We start from the raw sequence: 12,244 nt of genomic DNA, 5'->3' as shown, positions 1-12,244 counted from the left end.
TTTTTTTTGTGCCTTTCTTTCAAGACAAGAGAGAATATCATATGTGAAGAAGGAACCTGCAAAAGTAGCAGTATTAAAGGTTAATGGGTGGACTGAATTTTTTTCCTTTACAGCAAGACCATTTTTGACCTGTACCATGATGTTAAGATGGAAGAAAATTGAGTGAAATGAACATCAAAAGTGCCAAGTACATCTTCCAGTGATCTGATTTGGCCAAATCTTCTGTGGGTGTGAAAGGAAGGCATCAAATATCTTTAATAGCACACTCTTCATTAAATTTTAAAGATCAGTCTTTAAACAACTCTGAGGTGAGGAACAGTAGCAACCAGCCTTTAATGACATCACATTCTCCATACAGCAAAAGTAAACAAATTATTAGATCGGTTTAAATATTGAAAAAAACAAGAGAATAATACAGAGTCAATTGAGAGTATCGGGCAGTACCCTGTATGTGTAAACAGGTGCACACAACCCACAGATGCAGTTTTATGCATGTTTACACATATACAAGGTAGTGGGTGCATGCCATGTGTATACGTGAACTAGTGTACATGCATGTTTTCACAGCACTGAGTATGTATAACCACATGTAGTTAACACTCACGCAACATGTGGGAAAACCTGATAAACACTGTCTACTGTGGTGTCTGGGAATAAAAGCATATTATCTGGTCAAAATAATAATAATAATAATAATAAGCCCAACTCAAGCCCCAGTATTGAATAAATATCGGTTCATTATAACCGATATTTGTGTATTAAAAGTGTTGTGTATTAAAAGTGACATTCAAGCTGTTAAGCAGAATCTTTTCTGGAAGAGTTCTAAGAATTTCAACATATCTTAATCACACTTAACACCTTTGCAAAAACACAAAAATATCATTCCATTTTTTCTGGCTCTGTAGATTTCAAGAGGTCTGTACCCAGTAGGTGCAGGAGATGATTACTGATCAATAATGAGTAGTAGTTGGTCTAAATGTTTTTTAATGAGTGAGCTCCATGTATCTGCGGGGAATGTCTGCAGTGAAGATCAGAAACGGAGAGCCAAGCATTGTCAACAAAATACAGCGTGATGTTGGAGATGCATGGGGATTGACATAGCAGAGGTTTAAGGATTAAGGCTGATGCTGTTACAGCCTGGTGTTGTGGGGTGTGAAGTGTGCAGTCTATTTTTCCACAATCAGACTTATGATAAAAAAAGAGATAAAAAATGAAGAATCCCTTGCAATCGATATATAGCAATTACATTTGTTTTGACTTGTTATTTTTACACAACGCGTTTTACTCACACAACAATATGTGAATAAGTTTAAACCACACTTGTTACTTTAAACCAGACTTGTTTTCAAAAACAAAAACAAAACAAAAAAACAACGGTATGAATCTTAGAAGTGGAGATCCCAACATCAGTCCCACTCGCCATGGTTATTACTATAATTACTCTGTTCCATTCCGTGCTGAGGTCAATATGCAGGTTACTGCCGTTAATTTGCTTGCTGTGCCACCTGCATAGTGTGAGGCAATCCCCTTGATACATATGCACATATTTTGCACTCAGGTAACTGTTGAAGCATTGAAGAGCTTACAGCAAGGTGCATATTAATAGTTCCTGTGCTCTTAAAGAAAAGCCCAGTGCACCAGTAGAAACGCTGGTATGAGTCTAAAGAATGAGTATTTACACATGTAAACCAATCATTTACAGTTACTATTGTGCTGAAAAGCAAATTCACACATGATGAAAGTTGCCTCTATATGCTGAAGGAACATTTGTTTTGGTTCAGAATCCAATCTAAATGGCAGTAGCACACTATCAGTCTCCAGTAAACTCCAGGCACGTGGGGTCTCCCAAATTTACACCGCAACAAGCCATCCTCCAATGGTAAACTCTGTGTTTGTTGAGGAAATGTTGGGTGTTATGTTTATGAAGACTGGCAGCATTCAGGTGTAATGACTGCTAGCTTAGCTCAGAGGTGTCCTATTACTTCGCTATTGGAGTTTTGTTTTGGGTTTTTTTTGTTTTGTTTTGCCGTGAACTCACAGCACGGCTGCGATCCAAAGTCCTCTCTATTATTCCTGCTGCTGCGGTGCGGAACGCTGAAGCAGTTCCTGACTGACACTGCAAAGGGAAAAATCAAATGAATGTTTGAACAGCAGGTAGGTGCAACCTTCACCAGAGATTCAGGACACGTGCAGAAAACTGTTCCCAGGACCAGTGCTGGTGGGCGGAGTCAGGCTGCAGGTAGGCGGGCACTTAGAGGAGGGAAAGCTGCTTACAGTGTTAGCTGTGCTCTCTGCTGTGTCTCCTGCAGCGGCTGAGCATGGGCTCTCCTTCTTGGGGCTGGCGTCTGTGAGCAGGGCCAGCTGCTGCTGCAGTCTCTGTACATGGCTGGCTTGCAGCCCCAAGTCTCTTTCCAGACTGTACACAGTCCGCTCTTTAACTTTTATCTCATCCATCTACAGGACAAAACATAGCACAGTCATACACATGCACACACACACGCGCACACACGCAAACTGCACACAAGTCTGCTCCTTGAATTTCATCTCATTCCTCTTATATGGCACACGCACACTTACACATGCACCCAATCTCACACGCACACCACCACCCACCCGACTTCTCAGTCAACTCCATACCGCTTAACCATCTCCAGGCCAAACCGTAGCACAGGCTAATATCAGTCATATTTACAATCACAACCTCCCCAAACACCCACTGTAACAATGACAATCATAGGTCCACGCTTACTAGAGCCCTATTTTCATGGGCATTATATCTTTGTATGAAAAACTGTAAATGAAGCATCGAAAGTTAACAATAAGCAACACTGGAACTGTTAAATTCAATTTCCAAGAAGTCAAAAAGTCATCCTCATTGACAGCACAATGACTTCAGCTCAGGAACCCTGTCATTGTTGAGGAAGGAAAAGAAGAAGAAAATGTATATGAGTCAAATAACGTGCAGGGTAGGAATGATGCAAAATCCCCCAGGAGTAAAATTCATAGACACACAGACAACAGAAAATCACATCCTCTGAGTGGTGTGAAAATCTGCAGCTTTAGGGAATACAAATAGCCTTTAGAGTATGCAGTCAGACTAGCTTTTAAGGGCTGGTTTCATCTTATGTGTGTTTCAGTTCTAGAGAAAGATATGTCCTCACATTCCCTGATTTACTGATCTCTTGAACACCAAGTGTTGTTGGTGTAAGCAGAGTAGGTACATTGGAAAAGCTTCACTCTGTCTCTGTCTCATATGTACAGGCACACACACACACACACACACACACACACACAAACACACACACACATGCACACACACATGCAAGCACACACACACTAGTCACTGATTATATTGGGCTGGTAATGGTACTCAGCTCCCTAGAATGAGAGAGATCAAACAGAGTCTTTAATAATAAAATATTTAATAATTTAATATTGCTATCACATAAATCCTTAGCGAGACCTTTTACAAATTAGAGCTCTAACCAGATAGATTATTAACAGATAGATTATTCAGATGCCTTTAGAAAGAACCCAGCCAGATTTGCAGAGTTTCAGCAACTGAATTAAACCATAAGGAACAACTGGTAAAACCATAAGGAGCAAATCTTTAAGAATGCCACCAGCTGACAAAAACCAGTAATGATCAGTATGACACTGTACCATAGTTTAACTCCAATGAAACAGGCCTGATTCAGTGTTGCCATCTCAAATTACATTAAAAAGTAATTCCATATTAAAAACAAAAAAATAAAATGAAATATATTGTGGACTAAAGGGTGAAGATATTTTGAAGGACTTCAGGCAGTGTCCACATCAAACACTGTTTTCATAGTTCCAGTCACCTCCAATGTATAGATTCTTCTTTACTCTTACACAAACAGCGATGTATTAGTTACTATGGCATGTATGCAAGACCATTTCAAGCAATACAAAAGACCAGTAAGACACTGATGGTCTCTGATGATTAGTGTGTTGTTTGTTCAGGCCTGAGCGCTAAATTTGTTAAACTCCCTTTCTCTCGCTCGCTCTCTCTCTCACACACATTGTCTGACATGTGAAAAATGGCTTGAGCTCTCCGCCTGTCAGGTGCCTCACAGCGACGCGCCCAAGTATAGACGTTGCCGTGGTGATAAGAGCATCCTGGGGGATAGTCTGTTTGTGTAAGAAAGAGAGAAAAAGAAAGAGTTTTGCCATGCAGTCTCCTCTACCTGCTCAGTACGATCAGCCCACATGGACACTGTCCTCTGTCATAAAGAGCTCTGAAAAGCCTAACGAGCCAATAACATCACCAGTGGCGCCGGAACACAGCTGCCTAGCAACAAGCCGTATGTGATAGATCTATCCGTCTCGAGCCGCATGGCATCATTTTGCTATCAGGATTAGCAGAGCAGTGTAGACTGGCCTCAGTTCAGTCATCAGATGCAAAACTTCACACAGCTAAGCCAAAACACACCAGGACATGGAGGCCTGCTCCAAACAACCTAGCGCTTCAAGTAGTCACAAACAGCACGATAACACTCCTACTACCATAGATAGATATGTGGCACTGCACTAGTTTTTCTGGAAGGCTAATTTTGTGGAAGGCTGTCTTAATTACAAGCCATATGAGCCAAAAGAGACCATTTTTATAGTTTTCATTCTCTTTTAAAATGTAGTTACATATGATGTGCAACTCTGCCTGGGACACTCGATTACCTACTTTCTTACCTGTTACCTGACTTTCTTTTAGTCCTAAAACCCAACCAAAGAATGACTTAATCCCTGGTGAAACCCAACACAATGACACAAACTCATTCTTTGAAAAGCAGTACATGGGGTGAGATTGATCCGATGTCTCCACACACAGTTTGACACAGATATCTGCCCCATCAACAAAGAAGGGGTGGGGGAATTCTGTAATCCCCATTCACAGTAAGCAGTGGCTCTCTAATTGAAATGTCAACATCCGGGACTGTGGAGTTTCTCTTTCAGATGAAGGACTTCATCATCCATGCTGGAGGCTAATCCAGTCATGCCTGTCACTCATGGATTCTGCGCTGTTAACCTCATTTCACGTGGTTTATTGGCTTCTAAAATCTCTAGATTAACATGTAGAGTGACTCAATTGCAAAGGCTCAACACTCCCATCTATAAACATGTAAAATATTTAATTCGCATGAGCACTGTTACAGCACCATGTAAAAGCATTCAATGCCCATACACATCACCAGATTAGTCTGGGTTACAAATGAGACTTTGATTTTGTACTGTCATATTTGATTTTTAAAAGACTGACCATGAAAATAAATCCAAATGAATTTTTTTCACAGATTTCCATAGATGTGCCTTAATGTGGGCACATTAGTCTTACAACTGGTCTCTATGAATCATTAAATAACTTCACCTATCTTAATTCAAGTACCATTTTTCAGACTGTGAGTCTCAAGGAAAACTTAGAGATACAGTTACAGGAATGCACAAGATACAAAAAGGCTGCAAAAATAATATCCATGTGTTTGCATATCACAGTGCACACTATAGGATCAATAGTGAGGAAATGGAAGCTGCATCACACCACCCAGACACTGCATTGGCAAGACCGTCCCGCAAAACTCATAGACAAGAAAGTCCCGCAAAACTCAGCATCAGAGCAGGAAGGAGACTTGTGAGGGAAGCCATAGAAAGGCCAATAATCACATTGGAGGAGCTACAGAGTTCAGTGGCTGAGACAGCAGTCAAGATGCACCAGTCAGTGATATCAAAAGCTTTGCATGCAGCTCTGGCTGTGTGGATGAGTGGTGGTAGGCAAGCCATTAGGGAAGAAAGAACATGTCAGACACATCAGAACTTGCCAGAAAGCATCAGCTAAAATGTGAAGGAAGGTGTCGTGGTCAGATGAGAAAATTGGGGGAAAATGTGGCAGCTCAGTGGTTAAGGTATTTGACTAGCGATAAGAAGGTTGTCAATTCAAGCCTCCTCACTGCCAAGTTGCCACTGTTGGGCCCCTGATCAAGGCCCTTAACGCTCAGGTTGCATTCAGTCATAATTGTAAGCCACTTTGGATAAAAGTGTCAGCTAAATATAAAATGTGCTAAATAACTTTTCAGCAGGACAAAGATGCCAAGCAGACCACAGCCAAAGAATGGGTGAACACCACTCTCAAAACTGGTAAAATAATTCCTGTGAGAATCATTTTTGAGTTTTTAATTTTTCTTAAACGCTTGCTGATAAATAATGGATTTTGGCTTTGAAAGTATAATTTAAAAAGCCTATTTGTTTGCAATAAAAATCCTGTAGTGAACAATCTTTTTAAGTATCATTTGTTATCCAAATGGCTCTAATGAGTTAAGGAGGTTGAACACTTTTGCAAGGCACTCTATGTGACCAAAGGGAGAAGGAGAATGACCTGGAGAAGAAACCACAACTGGACTAGGGGCTGAAGTACGCTCTTGCTCTCTGCTCAGCTGCCCAGGGGAGACTGCATTTCACAGCTTGGCATCACAGACCAAAACAGCCACTGAAGATGTTCTTCTATCTTCAGAAGGGTTCAACATTGAACTCTCACTATCCTCAGTCCAGAATTCCTCCGTCGACAGCATCAGCTGTTTCCCAACTGGTTTCAACACTCAGGGCATTCCTGACCTATTCATCTTTCGCTTCTTTACTGTTCTCCAGTAAAGAGAACAGTAATCTCCTCACTGCCTACTACTCAAAATGCCCTTACTGCCCTGACTGAGACGTCTCTTTTCCTCTATGTAATAACACGTTACACGGAAGCCCTTCTCGCGCCGAACCTCTTCAAAGTGTCACTACGTTCCGTGTGGAACCAGTAAGGAAAAACAGCCGTCTGTATCTCCGTCTCTAGCTCTGGGCACTGCAGATGTTACCAGAGCGGACCAGAGCAGTCTCATCTGAACCCCTTCCTTTCCTTTCCACCCTCTTTTCCCCCTTTTCCTTGCTACCATTACCCTTTGCACCCTTTCATTGCCATCCTGTTTCTTCCCTGTTCAATCGATGGAAGGGTTATGCCAGATTTCCATCATTCACTTGCTCAGTAGTAGAAGTGAGTCAAGGTGACTGTACTTCCATGACTCAATTTCACGGGCTTCCTCAGAGGTTGTGGGAAATTCCTCTGCATTTAAGCATGGATGGGCAAGCAATCCTGATGAGATGACAGAACATGACTATCCTTGGAGAAGGTAATTGTGAAGCAGAGTTAAATTGCCAGGATAGAAAAATGTTATGGCAGCACTAAAGCCGGTAAGTGGCATCACAGGGATTTTGCCCTCTGTTCAGGCATGGTTATCTTATCATGACATAAATGGCCTCCTTCAATACCTCTTTAGAACCAATTATCTCCTCTGTTCAAAAGGTGAGCATTTTGTGATAATAGCTTTCAGCTTCCAGTGGCTGGACGGTCTCCTTTGTCCTCTGATAAGAGATCTATACACAAGAACTACACTCTCCTGCACACCAACAAATGTGCGTTCCCTGTGGCAAGGGGTTCCTGCTGAATGCTTCCTGCTGAATGTGGTGATGCGATTAAGAGCAGGAACCCCTACACCGGCTGTGCTGACACGCCAAACACAGTGGCACCCTGGATAGAGGTCAATAGCTCTGTAACCCATAGCAACACCAGTGAGGGACTCCCCCCCCCCCCCCACCTCCCCAATCATCCACACCTCCTGCTGCTCCAGGATGTAGCACGGCAGTAGGTTAACGCAGCCGCTCCCGCAACCAATCTGCTGGTTGCAGAGGAGGACAGGATATACATCATTCACTATTTTCCATGGGGAGCCAAAGCAGTGGTGCACTGTAGATTGTCTGGTTTTATTGTCAGCACAGCAATCACTGATGAACATTCAGCTCTTAGGACTGTTTTCACACTTGTACTAAAGCAGCTAGCACACAGCCAAGACTACAGAAAATTGAAGAGAAGAACAAAACAGTTGTATATTGCATTAGATTATCCGACATATCAATTACCAATATAAGGCCAATATGTCAAACAGCTTCCTAAGAGATACACTGCTGTAGACATTGGTTCCTACCACAATATACATGCACTTTATTTATAATTCAGTTCTCATTAAAGTCTTTGATTAGCTGAACTTGGTGTGTCAGATCAGAGTTGGTGTTAAGATCTGCAGGAATGGTTCTACCAGCAAGGCTACAGATAGCTGCCATAAAGCACCTCGATTAGCTGAATTTGTGTATGTCAGATTATGGTTAGAACTGAACTTTGCCTGTCTGACACTGCAGGATGGCAATAACTGGTCTAGGGACTTATAAAATCTTTATACCAGAATGAAGTGTTTGTCACAGAAGCCTGCTTTTAAATCAAATTTAGTACAAATGGATATGCATGAGGATTGATGTCAGATGTACTGATGTGCAAGCCTTATACAATTCAAAGTGCCAGAAAGTGTACTGGAATTGTAATGGACACTCAGCACCCAGATCAGTAAAACGTGAATGCAAGAAAGATGGTTAGAGTTACTGAAATGCCATAACGGGAAAAAAAAACAAAAACAGTAATGTTCAAACATCTTCATTGCCAAAGCCAGATCTTTCAAAAATTTCCCTTTCCATGCATTTATGAATTTTAGTTTAATCTGAGTGTGGTAAATCAGCCCAAAATGGTAGGTGGGTAAGGCAGGAAGCCAGTGGCACGCACCAGTCTGCGAACCTCCCTCTCACACTCTTTCTTGATGCGACCAATCTCCTCCTGGTGGAGGTGGTAGACGCTACGGATCTCCGCTGCTTTGATCTTGTCGGCCTGCACGGCCACGCTCAACGCCTCCTCCATCTGCCGCTTCACTCCCTTCAGCTCAGAGATCTCCTGCTGCAGCCGTGAGCGCTCCACCTCAAAGCCTCGGCGCGCCTCCTCCCGGGCATCTGCCATCAGCGCCGACTTCACCTGTAGCATATAGACGGTAACACCTTACATGCACTCAAGTCAGAGTTTTATTCATATATACTTTCTAGAGTCTTGTCCAATTATAACATCCAAGTGTATTTGTGAAGAAATGACATTTTTTACTCAGAGGTCATCCCGATTCACATTTCCACCTCTGCATTCTGGTTTGAATTTGGAATACCTCTAGGTCTGGCAGATGGTTGTAGATCTCTAGGACTGGCATATGTTGATGGAGCTCTAGGATTGGTGGATTGGTATAGATCTCTAGGACAGGAGTAGGGCACCTGTTCCCTAAGGCAGTGTCTCCCACCACCAGCCATGGAGGCTGTTCAGTACTCTACCACAGGTGGTTTAAACTCATGAAGGGCTTCTTAATTAGCTGGTTAGCTGAATCAGGCATAATTGAAAACCCCTACTGCACTACAGCTGATTCAAATCAGGTGTGACTCATCACATAATTTCCAAACCATTCAGGCTAGATTTGTAAGAGCAGAGAAATAATAAATCTAGAGACTGAAAGGCTGAAATAGAAAAAAAGGTGCTCTAAGGGAATTCCAGAACCCCGGCACCCTCGAGACCTCCCAGCTTCCCACCTTGTCCGCAGAGCCATCTCGGAGCGTGTAGACAAGGGCCTGCAGCCTCTGGATCTCGCCATCTTTGATCTTGATGACACGCAGCAGCTCGGACTCGTGCTGGCGGAGCAGGGTCTCACGCACGCCGTGCAGCTCACGCACCTTTTCCTCGTGCAGCTTGGCACGCAGCTCCGTCACTGCCACGGCGGACTTGTGCTGCTCATGGCGCACCTCCTGGCTCTTCTCTCGCTCCAGTTTACTCACCTGGGAGATGGGAAGGAGGAGTCGAGGACGAGGAAAAGAGCTGAACCACCACTGGTATGCAGTACTGAAGCTACCGCCAGAGGGGGCTTATTCACACAGCTGCTAAAGTGGCTAGTAATGTGTTTGATAAATGATCTTGGCAAATGTGTTTGTGGTTTTGTACAAACAAAGAGAGGGTCGGGCAGTTCTCTGCATGAAGCGGCACAACATTTGTGCTGCTCTAACATCTCCTTTAAGACATGAGTCATCTTAATTAAGTCATGTTTAAGTCATTAATTAAGTCATGTTTAGGCATGGGATGATATGAAAATTTCCTGTCAACAGATCAGTGACCAAAATTAATACAGTTTTTGGTGTTTTCACATTGTTAAAATATTCTGAAAATGTTTAAAAGCACTATAACCGGTGTAAATACTTATTTTTAATGTTAAAATATGCTCACACAACAATCATAATAATAATAATCATCATCATCAACATCATAATAGAACCTTTTAAAAACAAGTTTTCAAAGAATTTTGTGATAATAAACAAAATATAAAAAAAGAACGAGAAAAGAATAGGAAAAAGAAAAAAATCTAAAAAAGCACATTGCCTTACAGTAAAGCAAAAAAAAAGAAGAAGTCCTAACTGAATGCAATAAGAATTAATGAATGCTTTGTGATGTTTTTTTGATGGCTGTCAATTGATCTCAAACTTTCAAGTGGATAAGTACAGAGCCTGGAACCATTATTAATGACTAGCAGGCTCGCCTTCCTTCGCTGGGTTTCTGGGATGAGATTTGCATCAGAAGACCTGAGAGAAACAAAGGCATAACAGATATATCGCTAAGGGCCAAAACCACAGAGGTGATTAAGACTAATGAAAGCATCTGGGAATCTACCCAGATACCCAGCAGGGTTTTCAAAATCAGTGTAACTCAGTAATAAGAGTGAGGATTCTAGATTCTGCATTCTGAACTTGCAAATTCTGCAAATTCTTAATGGAATTCTTGGGAAGGTCAGGACAGCACTGCAATAATCTAGCATAGATATAACAAAGGGACGGAGGAGTTACACAATTTTAGCATTGGACAGATTGTCACAGATTTCAAAAATATAATGAGTTGAAAATATGCTGCTTTACAGAGGTCACCAATATGGTTCCTGAAACTGATGTTACTCTCCAAATGTTTTACATGATTTTGGTCTTCACCAAAAAGGAATCCAAATTAAGAAATTCATCTTTCTCCCAAACTTAAGTTCCATTAACCAGGACTTCGGTCTTCGGTCGATGGCAGGAAGCTGTTAGACATCCACTGGTTGATTTAGTACAGTAAAGATCCTATTGACTTGTAGGCATGTGCTGAGTACAGATATAGCTGGGTGTCTGCATATAGCAAATCTATTGATTATATCAGACAAGAAAACTAGGGGAAACATATAAAGATTAAATAATGAAGCATATAGAAGCATATAGAGATTAAATAATGAAGCATATAGATCTTAAATAATGAAGGCTATAGAAGAATATAGAGATTAAATAATGAAGCATATAGAGATTAAATAATCAAGGGCCCAGAATTAACACTTGCAGGACCTCATTGGGCTCTGTTTAGACTTTCTCTTTCTACTATTGCAAAAAAGGGACCTCTAGCCTGCAAATGGCCTTTTTGAAAATGCTTAATGAAAGCCACATTTTGATGCATAATCTTTAAATGAAATCTCTCTTTTTAATATCGACTCCAGAAGGGCCCAATTAGTATTGAATGTGCTCGTCAGATGATGATTCTTTCTGCAGTGTCACAAGCTTTAGGACTGCTAAACAATCAGAACCATAACAGACAAAATCACACTTAGATTTTACTGCCATTTAGTTAAATTTTGTCTGTGGTTTCCACATGTTTGCGCTCCCCTGGGACACACATTGCTGCATTACAGATAAGGGCCAACCTGCTGCAGCGGGTGTTCAGGCTGGCCTATTAATAGACTGTTGCTGTGTGAAGACACAGCCCTGATACAGAGCACTCAGGGTAATACTAAATCACTGCTTACTCATACTGACCCAAACTATTGTAGCACAACAACAACACCTCCACACACATAACAATGAACAGTGAAAGAAATATACAGATTTTCTTGCAAGTTCAAAACAGGCATCTGAATTTCATGCATTGCAGCCTCAAGATAACTGTCTGCAGTAAAAAATAATCCCAAGCAGCTTTCAGTAGCTGTGTGTTGCTATTCGCCATCTGACCTGGTTTATCCTCTTTGAATAACCTGTAGTAATGGACCACTGTTCCAAAGTAAACATTAGATGCTACACTGGGAAGCTAGAGCCTTGTCGCGATGCATGACAGCATCAGTACCACATCAATAATACTGTCTTAAACCCACTGTCAATAATACTGTCAATAATACTGTCTTAAACCACTGGCATCTTAGATTTGACTTAGATCTTAGATTTTGCAGCAATAGGATGGTTTATTAGGTTCCGGTTAAGATGAACAGGCCCAATATGAGCGGTC

General features: G+C 41.7%; 1 protein-coding gene across 1 annotated transcript in view; it reads right to left on the bottom strand.

The window, feature by feature from the left end:
- Window positions 1–12,244, bottom strand: part of jakmip3 (Janus kinase and microtubule interacting protein 3) — a 28,995-nt gene that overhangs the window by 12,937 nt on the left and 3,814 nt on the right. The window contains 3 exon segments of the mRNA XM_035533758.1: window positions 2,275–2,454; window positions 8,660–8,902; window positions 9,496–9,738. Of these exon segments, the coding sequence (XP_035389651.1) occupies window positions 2,275–2,454; window positions 8,660–8,902; window positions 9,496–9,738 (666 nt within the window).

The sequence above is a fragment of the Electrophorus electricus genome, chromosome 14 (assembly GCF_013358815.1).
Source record: "Electrophorus electricus isolate fEleEle1 chromosome 14, fEleEle1.pri, whole genome shotgun sequence".
Taxonomy (NCBI): domain Eukaryota; kingdom Metazoa; phylum Chordata; class Actinopteri; order Gymnotiformes; family Gymnotidae; genus Electrophorus; species Electrophorus electricus.
Note: the sequence above shows the minus strand (reverse complement) of the source record. Positions and strands in the feature narration are given on the sequence as shown.